The 22,825-nt window shown below is 38.0% G+C and overlaps 1 protein-coding gene across 1 annotated transcript in view; it reads left to right on the plus strand.

The window, feature by feature from the left end:
* Positions 1–308: 308 nt before the first annotated feature.
* The window catches only part of LOC118246440 (transcription initiation factor TFIID subunit 4-like), a 143,460-nt gene continuing 120,943 nt past the window's right edge, over positions 309–22,825 (plus strand). The window contains exons 1-7 of the mRNA XM_035543535.1: positions 309–1,452; positions 4,765–4,937; positions 15,196–15,333; positions 16,555–16,785; positions 17,647–17,769; positions 18,294–18,383; positions 19,950–20,207. Of these exons, the coding sequence (XP_035399428.1) occupies positions 309–1,452; positions 4,765–4,937; positions 15,196–15,333; positions 16,555–16,785; positions 17,647–17,769; positions 18,294–18,383; positions 19,950–20,207 (2,157 nt within the window). The remainder of the gene's footprint in view (positions 1,453–4,764; positions 4,938–15,195; positions 15,334–16,554; positions 16,786–17,646; positions 17,770–18,293; positions 18,384–19,949; positions 20,208–22,825) is intronic.

Genomic DNA, 22,825 nt, shown 5'->3' on the forward strand with positions numbered 1-22,825 from the left:
CGCGGCCGCCGCTCCCTCACACAGCCCCGCCAAACCCACACACACCCCGCCTAGACCGGGCGAGCCGCCGGCCTCTTCCCCATACCCTGCCGGCCAGAGGCCGCGGGGTAGCTGCGGATCTCACCCAGCGTTCCCGGGCCGCGGAGGAGCCGGGCCAGGCGGGACCCTGCAGCCTCCTGTCAGCCCGCGGGGACCCCGCGCCCCCTCCCCCGACGGCGGGGGTGGGCGGCCCCTCCCAGCGTGCCCCGCGCGCGGCAGAGGCCGGGCGCGCCTGCGTGCTGCGCCGCCGGCTCCCAGCTCAGCGCAAGATGGCGGCGGGCGCCTCGGACCCTCTGGAAGAGATGCTGCTCTTCTCCGAGGAGGTGGACGAGAAGGCGGTCAGCGACCTGGTGGGCTCCTTGGAATCGCAGCTGGCTGGCGGCCGGGGCTCCGCCGAGGCGCCCCAGCCCAGGACCTCCGCCCCGTCCCAGCAGCAGCAGCCGCAGCAGCAGCAGGGGAGCTTAGCGGGGGGCAGCAGCCCCGTCCGGCAGCAGCAAGGGCACCCCGCTCCTCCCCCGGCCCCGGCGGCAGGGGAGGCGGCGGGGCGCCCCGGAGCCGCGGAGAGCCGAGCCCCTGCCCAGGGGCCGCTCCCGTCCCCGTCCCCCCCGGCGGCAGCGGCGGTGTCGGCGGCGGCGGCGGCGGCAGGGCGGGGAGTGAGTGTAAACAGTAGTAGTGTGCAGCAATCACATGGAGCCGCTCTCCTCAGCAGCAGCAGCAGCAGCCCCGCCGCCCCTGCCCCGCCGCAGCCCGCCGGCCCCCCTGCCCAGCCTGTCACCACCACCAACAACAACCACCCCCGTGCGGCTGCCCGGGACGCGGCCAGCCCCGACCCCGGCGGCAGCCCGCCCGCCGCCGACTGCCCGCCGCCGCTGCGAGCCGAGGCCGCGGGGGGGAGCGGGGCGGGGGGCGGCGGGCGGCAGGGAGCCGAGGAGGAGGAGGAGAGCACCGCTGCTGCCGCCTCCTCAACGCCCTCGGTGCTCCCCGGTGAGGCGGCGCCCAACGGGGAAGGCGCCGGGGGCCGGCCGGCGGCAGTGCCCCCAGTCAGCAACCATCAGAGCCGCGGCAGCGCCGACGCCGCCCCGGCGCAGCCCAAGCCCTCGCACGGCCCGCTCCCCGCACTAAACGCACTCGGCAACTCCGCCAGCCCCGCGCCCGCCGCCGGCGCTGCCACCCCGCCGGGACAAGGCTCGGTCGCCAACTGCGCCCCGCCGCCCTCCGCCGCGGTGGCGCCCGGTGGCGGCCCCAAGCCCGCGGGCGTCGCCAAGGCGGGCGTTGCGCTCCCCGCCGCCCCCCAGGCCCTGTCGCCCAGGCCGGCGCTGGGCGCTGCCCCGAGGATCGTGGCCCCCCAGCTGATCGTCAGGCCGCCGCAGCAGACCACCATCCAGCTGCCGCCGGGCTTCACGATACCGCCGGGTAAGTGGCAGGGCGGCGGCGGGCTCGCGGCTCTTTGCTGACCCGTTTTCTTGGCCGAGGTTTTTCAAAGTTGCCGTTTTCCCGCTGCTCGGGGTGCCGGGAACAAAAGAAGAGGCGCCCGTTCGAAGGCAAGTTCTACCCAAGCGGCTGTCCTTAAGGAGGATGTAATTGGTGTGGGATGTACTGCTCCTATCGCAAGTAGTTGTGGCTGCTCTTGGGTGAGTTACTCCTTTTCTTGTGTTAGGGAGAGGGTGACAGGCACGGTAAGTTATTTAGTAATGCTGTGGTAAACAGCTGTGCACCACAAAAATCTGGAATGTATTAACTAGGAGTAATTTTATATCTATGTTCTGTGAGAAAACTTCTCTATTTTCAAGGAGTGTCTTCACATGTGAACCAGGTGACCATACACAGGCTAAATTATCTATCTAAAACTTTTCATTTCAGCATGTGTGATCGTGTCATTCCTTGCTGTGTATGGGTAGTCTTTACATCACTGGATTTTCTTTCTAACTCTGAAGTAACCCTTACGTTCTGTTTATTCACCTTTTAGTTTCTTAATTTTCTTTACTGAAAATGTAACTTCAGCAGGTTGCTAACAAACCAACACAGCATCTCTTCATCGTGGTGATTCCTTCTTGACTGCGTTTTGCTTCATGCGGAATATTGAAGGGTCGCAGTCTGTGCTTCTCTACTTAGATTTTCACATTGCATAAAGTTGGCAAGTTTATTACATCTTAATTTAGGTGGATTAACATTTAAAGTAATTTTTTGGGGCTATTGATATCAACAGTGTGATAATACCTGGAGATATCGATATCTGAAATAACATAATTCCTTCCCTACATTTCTTAAAATAGTTGATATTTGTTAACCAAGGTAAATAAGCAAAAATGTGATAGCGTAGAAGCTTTCTTTCAAGTAGACTTTTAGTAGCGGTTTATTTGACCACAGTTTACGAAACTCAAGCTCCAAATTCTAATGCTCCAACTAGATAAAGCTCGGTGGTTTCATGGAGACCTAACTTAAAACAGATGAGAGCTTAGTTTAAAAAAAAAAAAAGTGATATTGTTGCTCTTCAGATTGTGTTAGGGGCTTTAGTCTTTGATTTGCCATTGTTAATCTGAGATTTACCATTGTTAATACCTAAGATAATGTATATCGTAACTTTGCATACTGTTTATAAAGTTTATTGTCTGAAAACTTTCTTCTGCTACTTGATTTTTAAACAGAAGAGGAAAGCAGAGCCCTTGAAAGCAATATTGTCAAAGATTTAAAAAATGTTCTGGAAACAATAGTGTGGAAAGTTATTTGAATTTGATTTTATTATCAGATAGTTTGAAATCTATTAAAAGTGTTGCAATTAATTTTTCTATTCCATTAATTTTTTTATTTAGATGGAATTTTACAAAGTTGAAAAGTAATTAACAAAACACCTGTGAATCAACATGATGCAAACAATATGTATTTTCTAAATGCATGGTAGGCATAATCCAGTGAGAATTTTTAAATAAGGTTCACAACATATTCAAAGATGTGGTATCTGTTTGGCCAGCTGGGGCAATGTATTAATATTTGTATTAATATTTGTGTATCCAGATGCTTTAAGCATGGTGTATATCAAATACGTCATCTACTTATGGATTTTTTTTTACAAGGATAACCCCTGAGGTTTGGTGCTTGAAGGGCTAATGGACCTAGAAAGTTACTTTTGTAAGATTTTTTTATTATTGTTATTCTAAACTCTTCTTTTAAAAATTAATCTTTGGGTTTTGAAAGAGAGTTATGATCATGTCTTGCTGATGTGATCCTTGCCGTAGCTCTGTAGGGCTTTTACTTTAAAGCTTGATTTCTACAACTCCGGTTCATAGTGGCAGAAATTTGTCTTCTGTTGGTGATTTTAGTAGTGAAGGTCGGCTGGGAGCATCTAAAACTTGGTGAGTGAGGGCTTTTATTGATGCTGCAGTTCGCTCACATGTTCATTATAGAATTATGTCCTGAGCTTTTTATTTTACCTGGGAAGCTAATCCTGAGAAGTGAGAATATGCTTGTACCTTCTTTATTGGCTCTTGAAAAGTTTAAAAAAAAAAAAGTATGTATATGAAGAAATTTGCATGTAGAGATAAGCTGCAGAAACAGTCTACCACCTCTGTTACCAACAGAGTAAAAGTGGTTTCCTAGATCCTTATTTTTTATAGATCCATTCCTCTTTGATACTACATTGTATCCTACTTACATCTAGGTTAAATCATTAGAATGTATTCTGGGACTAACTTGGAAATTCTTTTTAAATGATCTGGCTGGAGAATGGCTTCTTAGTTGTCACTGAGCTGGAGGAAGCGCATTACATGATTTGCAGTGATCTTGCATAAGTGTGAAGGTCCAGATGATCTAGGGGCCAATGTAGCCATTGTGTCCCCTTTTCTGACCTGCTGATTGTGGAAATTTTGGGAAAGTAGCACTAAGGCCAAGACTGGATGGCAATGACTGTGTATTGCGTAGAAGACGTCTATTTCTGAAATGCGTTACCAGAAAATAATCTAAAAGTATTCCTGTTTACATCCAGAAAGTGTTGGAAAACACTTGTTTGTCAAAGTAATCTGTTCATTTAAAAAAAATTCCTTTGATGGTTTCCTAAAATACCTGTGCTTTGATTGTTTTCTGCTGAAGACTAATTATGTTGGTTCTCTGGGTATAACAATATTTTTTCTTGATATCTAAGCCATATGTAGTGCCTCCCAGTACAGTGATGGTGGATGCCAAGTAAATTCATGTGTTAATGCTCAAACGTTAACTAAATCTCAAATATCGTATACTCAATGTGTCTGGCCTAATGTTTGCATGCACGCATTTCCTTAAAACAGTTGTTTTAGTAAAGGTCTTGTGTAGTTGTCCCTGATATATTTAAACTGAATTCAGTTCTCAGCTACGGACTGTTGTTATAGTTTACTTTTAATGAATATTTCTTTCTAATTTTATTCTTCTGACCATAGCTACACCTCTGAAAGTTGCTTCATGCCTATACGCTTAAGTTACCATTTTTATTTTGTCACTGGTACCATAACTACAGTTGTTTGAATTGCAGACTGAATTGGGTAGTTTTTGTCTGCTAGTGGAGGCTCCTTTTCTTCTTTGAAATAAGACCTCATGTTACACCAGAGTAAAAAAAAAAAAAAAAAAAAAAAAAAAAGGATAACGAAAAATGTACAGTGCTGTACGTTGTTTTTATTCTGTGTTCCTTAGTTAGATGCTTCTTTGTAATTCTTCATATTTTTCTTTATTCTGTATTTACTTTTACTTTATTCTCATTAGGTATGGTCTTGGTGCGCACGGATGCTGGACAACTTGTAATGGTGCCTCAGCAGGCTCTAGCACAGGCTCAAATGCAGGCTCAAGTACAAACGCAGGGACAGGGTCCTACCAGCATTTCACCTAGACTTTCAGTGCCCACAAGTGGCCCAGTTTTTCGCCTGTCAACAGCTCAGGTATGTCTGGCTTGATTTCACTTTGTTTTTGTGCATTGTGTTCTCTTCTGTTTTGTACATTATTAGTTCTTGGATTTTTACAAATGTTCTCCCCCCAACACACACTTCTTCTTGGTATTGAAAATAGAAAATACTTATTCAAATGCAGTTTATTTTCTGGGGCTTGCGATTTTTTTTTTCCTCGAAGAATCTACTTTATAGGTTTTCTCAAGAGCCTGTTCAGACTGAGTTCATTGGGGGTTAGAAGGCTCACTCTTAGACGGAGTTTAGTTTGGAATTTATACAGCCAGTTTAGTAAATGACTCTTGTGTCCTCTGAATCAGAATTGTTGTGATATCTCAGCATGGTGAATGGATGCACTCGATAGCTAGATTTCACTAGAAATTAGAAAAGAAAAAACAAAGCACATTCAATACAAGAATTTACAATAGCTAACTTTTGTAGTATACTTCATTCAAAACAAAGGTTTGATTCACCTCTGGGTGTGATCAGTCTACACTTCAAATTTTGTCTGAGTTTTGACTAAATTTGTTTTTTTTTTAATGTGAATTAACAGGGTAAATTACCTTGTAAACTGCTTTAGTTTAAAATTCTGTAGGGATGCAGTTCAGCTTCATGCAATTTAGGGCTAGTGCTGAACTATCCTACTAAAATGTAGAGGCAAACATCTTTGGATGTATAGGACAGCTATGCCATGATAATAATAATAGACAGAGTTAAAGGTAGTTTTGCCAGTAGTTTTTTATTTGTAGAAGTGCTAAATAATCCTGAATGAAATGAGATGAAGAATATGCCTTTAGAATTTTTGAATAGCTTTTGTAGCTTGCTTGAAATTACCTGATTGTGTATTTCCCCATGTTTAGTATTTGGTTGCTGTCCCCTTGTATGCTTTGTGCATTACACCATATTTATAGTCTAAAAGATTGTGCAAGTAAAAACTGAAAGCAATGACAACTTTATCAGAAGAGAAGGAAGCCAAAATATAATTGGAGAGTTGAAAATGAATTAATAACATGAGGTAATCTAAAGCACAGAGCAGCCATCTAGAATGTAAGTTTTAATCATGAGTGTAACTAGGAAGATTGTAGCTCAGTGGAATGTATCTCAGGAAGAGCCTAAAGAAAACCCTGGAGGCACTTGAAGAACTTAATGCTCTCAGGGAACAGGTAAGTGCAGTATTGGATGGAATACGTAAAAGAACTCTTAGAAGAAAAAGCAGCTGGTTAATATTTAAATTTGGGATATCTGGAAGGATAGTAAACCTGGAAAAATCCTTCAAATATACACGTATGTCAGGAAAAACAAATACAGAGGTAAGCCGACGCTAATTTCCAGATTTTCTAACTAGCTTGCCAGCAACAAAAATCCAGGCAAGTTTCCCTGTTTAGTCTGTGTGTCTGTCATTAGTTTCATTGGTTGCTTTTTTTTTTCTGTAAATACATCACTTCTATGCTATTGACTACAATAAAAAAAAAGTAGCGCATAGCGCATGTTCTAGCAACAGATCCCCAAATGATAGTATAGCATAAACGCATAACAAATCATGGGGTGGGGCTGTAACAAGAATATGACCTCAGTCTGTTAAAATAAGTTAGCTTTAATTGGTTTTGTTTCATACTGTTAGTTTTCATGTAACTTTGGTTGCTGTGTCCAGCGTTCAGAATTAAAATTCAGAGTGGAAACATTCATAGCAAACTAAATATTAAAAAATTATCTGTAGTTTGAAAACATTTGAGGAGCACATCTTTATTGAACCTAGGATCTTAGGACAAAAAAACGTAGATAGACTGCTTGGCGACGTGTTCTGTTTTTAGAAAATTGGAATTTCTGTCCCAGAGTCAACTTTAAGATGTGTGCACAACAGGTGTTGGTAATTGATCATGTTGGCCTTAGGCAGGTGTTCTCAATTTATATGAAGCAGTTAAAATTGTGGAAAGAGCGTAATCTGACTTACTGGATCTTTATAGAAATTAATCTCTGAGGATACTGCGTATTCATGTGGTTATAGAGATGCTCAAAATCTGAAGGTGCTACTTCTAGTAGTAGAGTGATGTTATTGTTTTTCTGCAGGATTCTGACCAGCTGGATACCCCACAGCACAGCATTATAAATATTTCTTTAAACTTGTTGATGTTAATAAACTGCTTGAGAATAGAGGTAACCAGCAGGGCCTTATGAATGGTAAATGTCTTACAGGATGCAATATTTTGAAAATTTTAGCGTGGCGGGATTGGAATAATGGTATTGCAGCTAATCAGGATTCATCTGCTTTGAGAGATATTTGTGGTAGCTGCCCAAACTGCACTGCATCATTTCTTTATTTGTTGTTATTAAGATAAGAAATGTTCAATAATGTCCCTTGAAAACGTACATTGAACTTCATGACTCTGCATGTAGTGTGTACTCTTCTTTAATTTTTACAGTGGTTATGTTTTGAATACATTTGAACTTAAAATGTGATTTAGGAATAATTGTTGAAAACATTTTAAAGCCACATTGTAAAAGTTTAATTTTTAAAGGTTTTACCGTATCAAAACTAGATATTAGACTTTCATTTGGTTGGGTGGAAGGTTTATAACCAGAGGCTATTCGTTAGTTTTCTGGAAGAAAACTCTAGTGATAAGTATTATGCTAAGTTTTTGGAAGTGTCAGTTAGTCAGGGGTCATTATGATTAGCCAAGAAAAAGGGACCAAGTTCTAAAATACAGAGATTTGTATGTATTGAAAAATAATTCTTCCAGTGAGCTGATAATTAAACTGTTTTCCCCTTCAGAATCAAATTCTGATGTGTCAGAAAGCTAAATTCTGTCAATTAAAAGTTTCAGTAGACATTTTAGAAGTGTGAAAAATACTGTCTAATGGTTTTATGTCTAAAAGGTATAGTAGTCAGGAGTCCTAGTCTGAACTGACCCAAGCAGAGAAAAACTGTGTCCTACTAGCTCATGACAGGCAATATAAACATTCACTGCTTGAGTCCTGAGGTATTTCGGAAGATTGACAAAGATTGCAGGCTATGTAGTTTTAACTCTAGAACATCAAATATGTATCTTTCCGTTACGTGAATGGAATGATTATTTTACACATAGAGCTCATAAAATTTATTACTATGCATTTTATCAGTTATTTTAAAATAACGTGATTTGGATTAAAGTGCAGGGTGCTTTACATATGTAGAAATTAGTGATATACTTTATCACTGGGTTTGTGTTTTACTCCAAGAAAACTATAAAGCTTTGTCTGTGGTACCACAGACTTTCTACACGGATGGGAAATTTGCAGTCTGCGTTGAGCATTCTAGAAGATCATATACTGCAAAGAATACATGAGAATACCACCTTCATACGTGTTATGATTGCTTTTCTTCCACGTTGTCCTAATTTCTGGCCAGTGTCAATTATCACAAGTTACTCAGCTAAGTAATTGTTTTCAGTGTTGTACTGTGATTGCAGTGTCAAACACAAAAGTTCAGAAATATTAAGATATGTAACTTCAGATGTTTATAGTATAAGCATCTAAGAAGTTAAACATCTAAAGTATGAAGATATAAAAGTTGTTTATAGGAAACATTGGTTTGAATTACCAGTGCATATTTTTAATTGGAAATTTCATTTCTGCATATTTATTTTAGCTTCTTTTATTTTTTGATAAAAATTATTTTCATATGAATATTAAAATTTCATTAACTTTGGAAAAATTTTACCTGCTATAGGATCTTAGTTAAGACAGGATTTTTAGGGAGCAAGCTATAATTTGATGGAACTTCAGCTACTCTTAGAAAAATTTTGTTCTGGACTCTTCTAAGAGCAGGTCAAATAAGCACGGGTTTACTTGAATTACTACATTCTTCAGAGATGATCAGATTTAGAGACTTTTGGAATTACTTATTATTTAGATTGTATTAAATTTTTGCCTCCATATCTTGTTTTGGAGCCTGTACTTGTGAAATTGTGAAAAATAGGTAGGTGCTGCCATCTAGTTTTTCTTTGGTGAGTTTCTTTTGTTTATCTAAATTTTTCATTTGTACAGTTTGTCTTTTCATGCTTTTGATATAGAGTTTGTTTAATGGTTTCAGTATTGTAATACCCAGTTAGTTTTATATTCATAACCAAAAAGAAAAAAAAAGTTCCTTATTATAAATGATTTTCAATTGAAATTATTTGTCAGTGATTACAACATTAAGGTGCTGCTGGACAGCAGGAAAATATAAATGAGTAGCATACAGAAAAGACCAATGTTATATTAATCCTAGCCTATAATGTTTTACTCTGGAGTATGTGTTAATGAAACTCGCAAATCAGGTGAAATAATTTTTATTTGCTTCTGAGGTTGCTTATTGTATTATTTATCTGAAATAAATTCAGTCTTAGAGTTTGTTAATGTTTTTGTTTCAGGTTTGGTTAAAAATGTGTTTTCCGGTAATAAGTTGCTTTGTATAATGTTAGCAATCAGAAAAGGTAAAGTTGTATGTTTGATAGTTCAGTCCGAATATTTAGGTATATAAATGGACTACTTAACAATTCTTGTGCTACAAGTAAGATTACCGGTCATTTGAATTTTCTTTCCATTGCATAAATAGTACAACGAACCAATATTTATTTATTTATTGCTAAGAAAATGGTAATTCTAGCTTTATTTTTTCTTTAATTAGGCATTATTCTAACTTCCTGCTCTTCAGAATTTCAAGTTCAAGAAATAAATTTTACTGATTTGTTTTCTGTATTTTGACATTCACTCTAGAGAGTTTTGCCTTAACATATGTTCTATTAAATGAGAAAAAACGGAGATTGTATTTGTGAAAAGTGCTGAATCACCTGCTCTGGATATGGCTATATTTTTTTTGCTATGGAGCATGCCTGATGCAGGCAACAGCAGCTTAGTCTTTACCATCAGGTGTGATATTTAGAGCAGTTCTAAACTTGTCTGATGTTTCAGAAGCTGTTCTTTCTAAAGCTGAGCCTTTCAAATCTGACATAGTTTTGATGATATGCTATGCCCGTGTTTGCATTTTCGTCGTCTTCTAATCTTGATCTTTTTTCTTGTTTATTGATTTTTTTTTTTACTGTTTTTCACATCCTTCCTGCTTTCCTGAAAAATGTTCGTTTTACGTTTCATAGAAATTTTAAGCAAATTGAGAAATCTTTGTTTTTGCCTTAGGTGTATTGCCATTATTATCAAATAAGCTATTCCATAGTATTTTTTTGTATAGACAACTTGTTTCTCTTGTGCAGTATTCTGGAGAAGACATTCGTGTTAGCAGAGCAGGTAGATTGAACGGCCAGAAAAATTAAAAGGTGTGTGGTCTTGGCTGTGCTTTAACCACAAAACTGTTTTCCTTCCTTTCCCTCGTGGTGGGTGAATCTTTTCTGTATAAGTGGATAATAAGTTCTTCTAATAAATTCTACTATTTACATTTTCATTGTGTTAACATATCTTTTTAAAACTTAGAATATCATCCATAGAAAACTCCCAAACATTAGTAAGGCTGTAAAATGCAGAATGCAAAGAATTAAGGAATGCAAAGATTAGTAAATGCTATAAAGAAGGATCACAAACTAATAGTGGCTCTCATGTAGTGGCTTTATACTACAAGATCTCATACTATTCTTGTTCTTAAGTTCTACAATGTGTAGGTTCAACAGCCTTATGAAGAATTAAGTAATATTTTTTCTCCTCTATTCAGTGGGTTGCTTTAGGCTTATTTGCTGCATAGTATCTAAGCCGCTTTCTGAAGTGGGAATTAATTACCAAGCAGTTTTTTTTTTTTTTGCAAAGCTTATCCCTATAATAAGTCTCTCAACAATGCAGTCAAGGGGATTATTAGCTTCTTTTTATAAGTAGAAAATAGAGACATTAGGTGATCAATTACAAATACTGTTTTTTTTTTTTGTCTTCAGTTTGGCTTCATTGTTTTCACTTGCACCTGTGACCAATCCTGGACACAAAACCCACTTTTCAAGATGTGCGCTTATAAATACATGGCATAAGAGTATTCATTACAATAGATCATCTGTATTTGCATGCAGTAGAATATTTGTGCAGTAGTATGAGCACTATGCTGTTGAGGCAGGGGTGGAATTTAATTTTAGGGCCCAAATTCACCTACTTTTTAAGTGCTGTATTCTTTGGTTTGCTGTCCCTCTCTACATGCCCCAGTGCATACCTTTTTATTTTCTTGTTTTTTCTTTTCCCTATAAATATATTCCAGCAGTGGTGTCAAGTGAGGCTTATGTCCTGTACACTCCTTCCTAACCTATCTTAGATCTGGAATATGATTCTAGAATACCCATCCTAGACTGAAAGAAGCAGGATTTCCACAGAAAAAGAAGTCCAGAGACTAAGTGTTTAGCATGGTTTTGCATGTCCCGAATCTTCTTCCCCTGTTCTCCTACTTTGTGAACCCAGAAGTAACATCTCAAATATGGGGAACACGGCAGCATCTCCCTGCCTTGGATTCTGATGCTTTGCCCCAGCAGTGCTGTGACATCTAAGAATTTTGGTAGTAATGAAGGTTCTGCGTATGTTGACTGACTTGCTAGTCATTTGCTGCAGTGGTGTGCAAATGTTTTAAAAGCAGGAGTCCTTTGGCACAGTTTGGCTATATTTTTACCAGGGTAAAAAAAAAATTGAATCTCTAACATACAAATTGCTTTGCATCCAAAGCTTGAGTGCATTTTCCAGATGAACCATAACCAAAAGAATTCAATCTGAGGCAGTCAGTAAACATATAAAGCTTGTTCACAAACACTTTAGAAGTTCGACATAATTTTAAGTATGGGAAAAGAGAGTTTGGTGATGGGGAATGTTATGATGCTTTAATAATAGGTAGGACTACCAGGCATACCTATAAGAAAGGCTGTGTAAATTTTTCTAAACAACCACATTTGATCTTTACATCTGCAGATGCTTCTGCCAGCATCTGCAATCCCACCTTCACTTTTTCTTTGTTATAACACTATCTTTTATTGTTTGAGGCATCAGGTCCTTGAGTGTCAGCATGGCTTGTTTTGTTTGTAAGGAATCTTTTGGACTGATGATTAAAAAAAAAAAAACACCAAAAAGACACATTTATTTCTGATTTTGCAAATCAATCTGATCTCAAAGGCTGAGTTGTACTAACATTGAGTTTTGCGTAGCACCTATTGGTGTGTTTTCTGTCTTCCTTTCATGGTTGGTAATGGCCAAGTTTATTGATGAGATTGATCGTGAAGAATATATTTAACATCAAAAGTAAGATGTCTTGCTTTGTAGTGCAGAGATTTTGTTCCTTAGCAGAGTGGCACCCTGAGTGTTCATCAGTAGGTGGTACTGTGGTACAAAATACACCTAACTTGTGTCTAAGGATTGACTTACATCAGTGTACTAACCTGTGGCAGTTTAAGTTCTCTTGATTTTAAAAACCTGACAGTACACAATGCAACTGTGTAGTCCTGCCTTGGCAGTGGTAAATAATCCCCAGATATTTTGGTGTATTTATTCCGTATTCAGGTGGCCTGCTTTTTCAAATGCAGCCTTGTATATTCCTTTTAATATAGTGGCACCTTGTTTGTGCTCAGCAGGTACAAAATGATTCGCTCCTGTTTATGCTTTGAGCTTTGCCTTTCTACCCATGTGTCCAGAGCTCTGGGGAGAAGGTCCAAATAGGAAAGTGAAGATGTAGTTACTTAAGGAGTGAATTTACAGTACACAGAGTAATTCCACAGTGGCTCCTTCTGAGAGTGATTATAGTGTGCACTGACTGCCTTTGTGGAAGGGACTTACTGCACCCTGAAACTGGAGTAATTTGCACTCTGCATGACTCGTGCCAACAGAATGAATTCTTAGGACATCTACCATCCAAGCTGCCCATAAGCTGGACCATTTTGAAAACTTTATTTCCACATTAACACCGTGCTGTGCCCTGCTTAGAGTATCTAAGCTCTTTGTGTGGACAGACTCAACTTAAGTCTGCATACAGAAGGCTGTCTTAAGTGCTCTCAAGTGTCTCTGTGGAGATTTGTAGTGGAATATGTACTGTATTCACTCATGTCCTGGTTTCCTGCCTGTTAAGTTCCAAGTAAAGTGGAAGAGCCCCTTAAACATTACTTTCATATATTTGGGAAACATAAAAATATGCAGTGCATGTAATCAAAAATAATACAGCTACATTTGGAAAATAAATTCCTTTCTAAGCCTCGGTTAGTAATTTTGGAATTTAATCACTAACATACCAAACCGTAGCTGTTGTTCTTTAAAGAATATCATAAAATCTTTTATACTGTTCCTGAAGGAGCTTGATACATTGGGTTACGATTTTTTTATGACATTGATCACTTTTGTTTACCTTTTGTTAGATTTCTCTTCATAGAAAATACAGCTGTTAGCTTCTAAACCATAGTTTTCTACTAGTTCTTGTTGATGTGTTTGTGTTGTGAATCTTTATAGTATAAAGATTTTTAGTGTAAAGTCTTTTCTGGTAACTTGTAATTGTCATTTGAAGATCATTTCCACGATACTTAACAAGAAACTAACCTCAAAAAATTCTTCTGTTTCTCATCCGCTCATTTCGTACTTACCTGTTAAACATTGGTGAGTTTTGGAATGACATTAGTAAACTGTTCCACTATTTTGTTTGTAGTTCTGTGTTAGGAAGGCATGTTCTTCATGTACAACTCATTAATAGATTTTATTGCCACTGTATATCAACAGCTTTTGTCACTAGTGACTTTTAAAACAGGGTGAATTCAGTCTTCATGTCTCACAGCTTGCTCCTGTGGTCTGTCACAGTGGAATACTTTGTATGGAAGGTGTTGCATACTTAGCTGGGTAATACACTGTTACGATACTGAAATTTTATATTTTATTTATATGCAGTTCTTTTTCTCAAGCATGTTTCTATGAAGAATTGTGGGCATTTGTTAGTTGAGACAAATTTTCTAGCTAGCAGCCTGAGCTATGTATGTATTTACAGATCTTTTGTGGAACTGAGTAGCTGCCTGATTGTAGGTTGCCTGGTTGTCTGCTTTCTTTGTACATCCTCAACTCTGGAAGCAGTTACTGACAAGAAGGAGGCTGACAGCACAGGCATGCTGTATTCTTGGGTCAGAAATACTGATTATAAGCAAATGAACAAGATGTACAGTATTCATATTTTTAAATGTAGGCATACATCAGGTACATATAGTTTCATTTGACCAGTGTTTAAAGGAAATTGAGGCTATTGGTCTTTTATACAATTGAGAAAAGAGGTGTGGTATTTAAAAACAGAAAAAGCATTTATAGTAGTTCTTTCAAAAAGAGAGACAATTCTGCCTATTCACAATGATGCTGTATATTGCCTCTAGGCTACCTCAGTATGGAAGACATCCCAACTCAAGATTAAAAAAAAATAATCTTGAAATCTATCCAGACCAAAAAAAAAAAAAAGCTTTGTTCAGATGTCACGTAGATTTGTTTATTTATTTATTTCCCCCAAATACAAAAGATTATCCAGTAGAGTATGTTGCTGGCTGATTGGTAGGGAATGCTTGGGGCTTTTAATACCCGCCTGGGCCTCTGTTCCTTCTGGAGATCTAATAAGTATACTGAATATTCTTTGAAGAAGTATTTTATGTAGGTTTAATAGTGTAAGAATTTAAAATAAGCTGTTCTTTATAAAAATACTAACTACAGTGACATATAACTTATAATTTTTCTTTTTTCACATTTTGTTATTTAATGAGAAACAAGATTGGTTATGATCTCTTTAGACACATCGAAAATTTGTCTTTTCTAAATATTTATTTGAATGCAAATCTCAGTAAATGCCAGTTATAAGAGAATATAAGAATTGAGACCAATGAGGTCTGCAGTTTTAATAACAAGTGGATCCCTTTTGTCAGAATTGCTTTATTGTATGATGTATTAGTTAAATTACAACTTTTCTGAAGACGTTTTTTCTTCCTAAATCTCGTCAAATTAGTCCTTCTATATAATGGTCAGAAATCTATATACTAATCTCACCAGTTATGGTAAATTACAAAGACAATGCATATGTTTGCTGCTTAAAACAAATTTAGTGTTCTTGACTTGTAGAGTGTGCTACTGAGTGGAAGGCTGTAAGCCAGTTATTTTCCTTCAGCTGCCTTTAACATTCCAGTTGCTTTCTGATTACAGTGTGCATTCCAAGCTGACAATTCACAAAGAAATAGTGATTCTTCTTGCAGTCACTATTATTAAAAGCTTTGCAGCTCAAGTTACTAATGAGGGGAAAAAAATAAAATTCTTATTTTTCCTTTATTAGCAACCAACTTCTGTAGCCACATCTACTGTCCGCCTAGGACTTCCAGTGCAAGCCAAAGTTGTTCAATCAACTGTGACACCTGTTAGTGCTACGTCCGCTGCAACTCTGCCAGGAGGCTCTATTCTTTCACATACCACAGTAAGTACTAAGAATATAAAAAGCAGAAGATTGGGGGGAGTATGTTTATAGTTGTATGGTTTTCCTAATGTGAATTTTAATAAGAAATGTTACTATGTTTGCTTTTATCACAAACATAGAAGTGAATAGTGAATGGATAGTCCATTTGTATTATGCAGGTGTTGAATGATAGCCTAGATTTTATCTTCTGTTGTTTTCTAGGTAACAGACAAAAATGAGTAGTATAGTTTTAATATTTTTCGTTAAAAACAACACAGTCAGCTGGGCTTGTAAGCATTGCTTCAGTGGTGGACATGTTGGACTAGGTTTGTCCCCTGCCAAGAGCTGTAGTATCTCCTTCTGCGTGGTCACTAGTGCCACAGGATCCACAGTGTCACCCATCACAGTACAGGTACCTGGCTCAGCTTGTTCTGTGTCTGTGCCCAAGTCAGAGCAAAGCTCTGCAAGTAGGTTGGATCGGGAGGTCCTGATAGCTTCTGCTCAGCAAGTTGTGCTGCTTGGCTGAGCTCTCTAGTTTCTGCAGTCCCATTTGGCGTGTCTGTTTGAGACTTCTTGGCACTTGGAAGGGTAGCATATTTAGTCAAATCAAGTGTCAGAGCTGAACTGGATTGTGTATGTGTGTATGTGGTGTTCTGTTCAGCCTGAGGAGCTTTCTAGCCTTCTAGGCTGAGGAGCGTGAAGCAGGCTTTTTACATTTGGTCCAGCTACATCCAAGACAGTTTTGTTTGCTGGGGCTTTGCACTGTGCAAAAGCATATATACAGCTGCTGAGCTCAAATTAGATTGGGAAGCTGTGTTGGTGTGTTAGTATAATCTGGATCTGAGCTGTAACTGGGGTATAGATAATTGTAAACCTGATGATATGACAACAGATCCTCAGCAATAGTCTTATTTATATCAAGGGACAAGTTTGCAGAAAGTTGAGTTACAGATGTAACGTCAGCATTGTCACCTTAAAGGACTGGATAATAGCAACTCATTTTTAGTGGTATGTTTGTTTTTGTAATAAAAAGAACTTTAAATGAGGATGACTTCTATTCAGTATGGTTAAAGGGTATAAAGGGTAACAACATTAGAGTTCTAATTAGTAAAGTTAATGGTTTTATTTTGTTAGTAAAGGTGTATGTGAAAGAAACCATTTTTTGGTCAGGTTTTTAAGAATTTTATGGTTGAGCATAATACTTAACAGAATGATCTGTTTTTCAATATAAAATATTAATAGGTATCAGTAGTTTCAACAAGTGCTCAAAATGTATTCAAGACCACAGTAGCAACAGTAGGAACATCAGCATCTCAACAACCTGCAGTAATTACTGGTGGACAAACTCAAGCTTCAGCACAGACGCAGAGTCAGCCTCGGCTGCCACTTCCACCTCATACAACAGCACAAGTACCAGCACAGCCTCAAGTAATACCAAGCTCTCCTGTACCTGGAACTACAGTTGTATCACAGGTAAGTATTAAAATACTAGATACTTGATTTTATTAATATTTTATGAACTTCTCAGATCTATTCAGAAGTGGAACATTCATGCAAGCGCACCCCCTGTGATGGAACAAATACTTTACAAAGAAGGAACCATTTCAACTAAATGGAATACAGATTCTGAAAGCAGAGAACACTTATGGCAGGATGGGGAAAATTGACCACATATGTTTCAATAGTGAAAGACCTATTCCATTTCTGTAAACAGAACAATCTGGCCTTTAGCCTATGGACATCATTATTATAATATCGCTGGGCCTCGGAACTGTGGTTACACTGAAATGTTACATTTCTGGTTCTCAGACCAAATTACAGCACATAAAAATAATAGCTTGAAAAATTAGAGCATCTACTGTTCTGCTGATGAAAAAACATTAGATATGATAATGTTTGAAAACTATTTCTAATTTGATTTTACTGCTGTAGCTGCTTTGTGCAAAAGCATATTGAATCAATAATTTAACAAATTAAGTAGCTTGTGGGACACTACATTGTATCTCAAAGGAGAATACATCTCCAACAAATTGTTACATCAGTTCTCTTATTTATGGCTATTTCTATCAAATCAGACTGTAAGATATTAAATATATTTCTTTCATTGACTTTTGTTAGTCATTATGAGGTATGATGTTCAGTTACATACAGAAGTGAAGAAAATGTCAGGTAACTAGCAGCAGTAGCAAAATAGCTGCAGATGTATGTGAAATATCTCCTGCCTGAATTAGAACAATCTAATCATTTTCTCTATTTATAGTGATTAAAACATACAGCTATCATAATTGGAAGATAGCATGGATATGATTTTTTTCTTTTCTTTTTTTTTTCCAGGAAATGCAAGAAAATGTGAAAAAATGCAAAAACTTTTTAGCTACTCTTATAAAGCTTGCTTCTCATAATTCACCTTCTCCAGAAACGTCCCGTAATGTGAAAGCTCTGGTTCAGGATTTGTTGGTAAATACCTCTCACTAATGTCAGTTATCTTTAAACTTGTTATTTATATGTGCTGAAAACTATTGCTTTGATCTTAGCTTTTTTTTTTCCCTATAATGATAGGGAAAGGAGTTGGGCTGCATCAAAATGCAAATATCCTGTTTGTTACATATTTCCAAAAAAACTGTTAATGTAGGTTTTCTCATAGTTTCTGAAAAGGGAAGTGCAACAAAGTATTTAGTGTGCATTCCTCAAAAACATTCTTGTTTTGATGGATAATACTGTGGTCATGTTTTGAAAAATACAGTAAAATACAGGATTTTTACTTGAGGATACATTGAGTTTCTTTTCCTCCAAACCACGGTCTTTTCTGAAACAGCCTACACGCACATATATACATTATAAATATATACATATACATGTGTGTGAGTACGTGTGTATATATGTAAGTCCATTTTTACGCGTGAGCTTGTTCTCATTATTATCTGGAAAAACAACCAAACAACTGAACTGAATTATTGATGGTTTGTTCTTTTCCCTCCAAGGATGCAAAGATTGATCCAGAAGAATTTACAGGCCGCCTTCAGTCAGAACTCAAATCATCACCCCAGCCATATCTTGTACCTTTCCTTAAGGTAATGTGAATATTGTTTAGATTAGTTTATTCCAATGCAAATGTCAATACTTTAAGTTTTAAAATACACTTTTTAAGTGGAATTAGCTTCACCCATCTAAAGTGAGACTATTCAATTTTTACTTTGTGGTGCCAATTTCTACTGAAGTCTGCACAACTTCAAAAATTGTACAGTAAAAATTGTACTTTACTGTTACAATGCATTTAATTCTCTGTGGTCTGTCTTTTGTAAAGTACAACACTCATTTAGAAGAGTTACCAGTTCTATAGAATGCTTCAATTAATTAAATAGGCTTTTTCTATATTTATTGTAATTTATATATGAATCACTTATAACTTCCAATGCATGTGTAATGGTGATTATGAAAAATGGAACCAGATAATGCTGTTGAAATAATTGATGAGCTGATCCTGCCTGTAATCTGGAACTCTCCTCATATAGAAGAGGGATTCCAAATGGATTTATTGATTGTTGGATCCTAAAGTAGAAAATGTAGGGGTAAATTTAACTTCTGTTTTTTCTACTTTACCTAAAACAGTTTCCATATGCAAGATTATATGCATATATACAAAGCATGTTTAATTATGCCCCAACAAAACCACAACTATTGTTTTAAAAGCATTTTTCTTCTAGTCCAAGAATTCTCAGTTTAGGGCAAATTCCCTGTCTTTCTTCTCTCTGTTCAACTCTTCTTCAGAACTTTCTCCCCTTGCTTCTGTTTTTTTTCAAGTTACCATTAACCCTTATTTGTGCTTATTCCTGCTCTTATTCTTCAGTCACTTTCAGCATGAGGATAAGTTTTAACTTGTTTCCTTTCTTTGAAGTCCTTTTTTTTTTGGCAACAGACATTACTTTTTAAATAAGTACTAGAAGTTTAGAAAGACTGTAGCTTGAGTTAAACATTGTTACGTTCTACAGCTGCCTGGGGGGAGCACTTCAAAAGAACTCTGCTACCACTTAAAAAGTAAAAAGTTTATTCAGAAGGTACAGTATACTCTTTTGGAACTATATTTTTTGGTTGAACTGGTCTGAACATGAAGCATACAATAGTACGCTTTTCTAATGCAGTCAGAATACATTAGATCAGTAATAATACAGTAAACAACTATCGCTGTAGGGCATCAACAGTTAAATCATCTTATTCTAGGTACTGGAGGCATGCCAAGAGAAGCAAATTGGTGCAGCTTATTTCTTCTAGCAGGCAGTGGGCTTTTCCTACTGTTCTGTCTTATCTTCCCTTCCCTTTCTTTCCCCTTTCAAAATACCTAAGCTACAAGTTCTAGATAGTCTTGAGGAGGGGAGTGTTATATGTTTTACCATTACTATGGAATTAAGGCATGTCAAAGTCTGCAGAGTTGCTAAATTCAGATTGAAAGCTTACTAAAAATGGAAACTGAACTTGCGCTCTTATAAAATGTGTTCAGTATTGTTTCTTGTTGATGACTGGGCAGATTGTACAATTTGACAGAAAAACTGCATTCTTTTAATTATGTTTACAGCAAATTTCAGAAGATTTTTTGTCAACCTGGTAAACATGATATTTCATCAACTTTCTTCTGTTTTTAGAAAAGTCTACCTGCATTGAGACAATCTTTACTGAATAGTCAACATTCAGTTTTGCAAGGACAGCCGTCTCAGCAGTCACTTCAACAAACCAAGCTATCACAAGTTATACCTCAATCTGCCTCTGGAAGTATTTCCTCTGTTGTCACAACGCAGACAATAGGAATAAGGCAACCAAACAACATTTGCACAGTCTCTGTATCAAATACAGTGCAGCCTCCTCAGGTTAAGGTGGTACAGTCAAATCAGAGTTCTCAACTGGTAGGTACTATAGTATGAAAGAGAATTTCTTAACAGACTGAATAGCAGTTTTTAATGTGTTTTTTTTTTCAGCTTGTTTGGGAAATACTTTTTTTTTTTTTGTATCATGTTCTGTACTGTGCAGTAGCACCTCATTTTATGGATCTTTACATACATGGTCAAACTTTGTGCCGAACCCTTAATTTAGATAACTTTATAAACATATCTTAAATTTTTAAGTAATACTCTGTATACTCTTGGCCTTTTTTTCAGAAATATGATTGTTGTGTGATCACAATGGATTTTGAATTAATTACAGATGTAGAACAGAAAACTTTTCAAGACTTAAAGGCAAGAGTAAAATTTTTAGTATGTTATTAGGTATGTTGCTTTGTTTAGATTAGTCTGCATTAAAATCAGCTACCTCATTTTTAACTCTCCTATACATAATTACAAAATTGTGTAGAACAGCTGGACTGTACCAGTATGTTTTGTTTAGAAACAGTGCCATATTTTATTTACTGAAACATGTCATTATTGTATATTGGAGTAGTACATGGTTAGATTCATTAATTGCAGAGGCGTTACCAATAAGGCAACAGTACAGCCATTTAGTCATTGAGAGGGTGATGAATATATCCTGCTGGTGTGTGTGTGTGTACAGTTGTAATTAAAACTCATTTAGAATTTTTGCCAAGGCATTAAGTTTATATAGGCATTAACATCCATCTAAGCAAAGATGTAAGAATGCCTTTGTCTGTAGTTTCTATGTATGTATGATTAAAGTACTTGACTTTGGTTTCAAAATCAAACTGACAGGTTCCAGAAAGTATATCAAATTGGTAAAAATGTATATTATCAAGATTCAGAGATGCACATAGAACAATGTAACACCTTGCAGGGATCTATCCTTGTATGCTATACAAAGGAAATAGCTTTTAGGGTGTTCGGGGGGAGAATGTTTATTGTACTTTATTTTAAAATTAGCAGTATGCAGATCGAAAACATCTGAGCCTTGGGTCTTTTGAACCTTACATTTTTTGGCTGTTAAATAATTAAATTACAAATGAAATAAATAGAATTTTACCAGCCTTTTGTGAACACAGTTTTAAGGTGTAAGAACATTTGACTTGTGTTTTTTTATTAGATACACAACTGTGCAGGTTGTAATACAAACGAGATGTGGATGTTCTGCACCTTAACTTGACTGCTTTTTGTTCAGCCATGTGAATTCTTTTCTGAAATGTGTTCTTCCCACCACTTCTGGATTGTTTTATTATTTAGAAAAGTGTTTCTTAGACTTTTTGTGACTTTTATGATTTGTCTGTGTCTTGTAAGACTGAAATTGGCAATGGCATTGGTTCTTCAAGGTAGGGGAGCAGGAACTGGTTGTAATTACAAGCAGTAGGTGTACAAATTAGTCTCTGTCCTGGAGAAAGCAAATTTCTGACAGCAGCTAGCAGGTTTCTTACAGGTATTATCACTATTATCATTCATGGCCAGTATGTCTAGTCTGCTCTCACGTCATAGTCCTAGGGCTAAGGTACTGCCAGGTAGCACTGCTTTTTCCAACATTTTGCAACCCACTCTAAACACTCCGGTGACTGCTAGGCAGGTTACACCCCCCCCTCCCCCCCCACCCCCTTTGAGAAACACTGATGTTGAACAACGAAAATGTCAGTAAGTCCATGAGGAGTCTCACTGATGCTTATAGTTCTTGTGGAATATTTTCTGAATGGGATAGATCCAAACTCATGTGAGACAGGTCTTTACATTCATGTGTGTTTAGTTTCTCTCTCTAACAATCTGATGCATACACAAAGCAAGCAATCATGATATTAATGTGAGTGGAGACTAGTAATATGAAGAGTTGCTCTGTCATCTTATTCAACATACCTGTGCAATACGAAGGAACTGACAACTGCTAAAAGAACACTGAGGAGATTGGTCTGATTGGCAAAGGAAGTTTTCTGTCTGCAAAGGCTGATAGTTCTAGGACTGGATTTTCATCTTACTGGGTACATGAGATGACCTCTTTTTTTTCTAAAGGTAGCAAATGCAGAGCAAAACTATGCTTAATACTTCTAGAACATATTTTATAGAGAAGTGAATACACGAAAAATGAAAATTCATTGGATTTATTGTAAAACTGGCTTTTTGTATTTGTTTTTAATTTATCAGTAACATACGTGATTAATAGAACCAAACATTGCATTGACCAAGCACTTCTAAATGGCCCTCAGATTAGTTCTATACAGACAAAAGTAGCATCAGACAATAGGAGTCACTGCATAAAAAATCCTATGTACCACAACAGCAATTAGCTCACATGCCAAGCAGACAACCCAGCAGCATCTCCATGTCACTCTAGTAATTGTTTTTAAGTACTGACTTTTTTTTTTTTGTAGTGACAGTGATCACACTCTTCATACTTTTTTTGTGCTCCCCAAAATCAAAGCACAGCAAAGAGCTGCTGGCAGTCTTGCCTGGGACATTTCCGGAAGAGGAAGATTACAGCTGGCTTGCCTAAGGGTGGCCAGCACTGATGGAGGAAACTGGCTGAGCTCCAGACTCTCCAAGCCTGAAGCTCACTGGAGAGAGTTCCAGCTGGCTATGCAAACTGTCCAGCTGCAGAAGGG

The sequence above is a fragment of the Cygnus atratus genome, chromosome 12, assembly GCF_013377495.2.
Source record: "Cygnus atratus isolate AKBS03 ecotype Queensland, Australia chromosome 12, CAtr_DNAZoo_HiC_assembly, whole genome shotgun sequence".
Taxonomy (NCBI): Eukaryota; Metazoa; Chordata; class Aves; order Anseriformes; family Anatidae; genus Cygnus; species Cygnus atratus.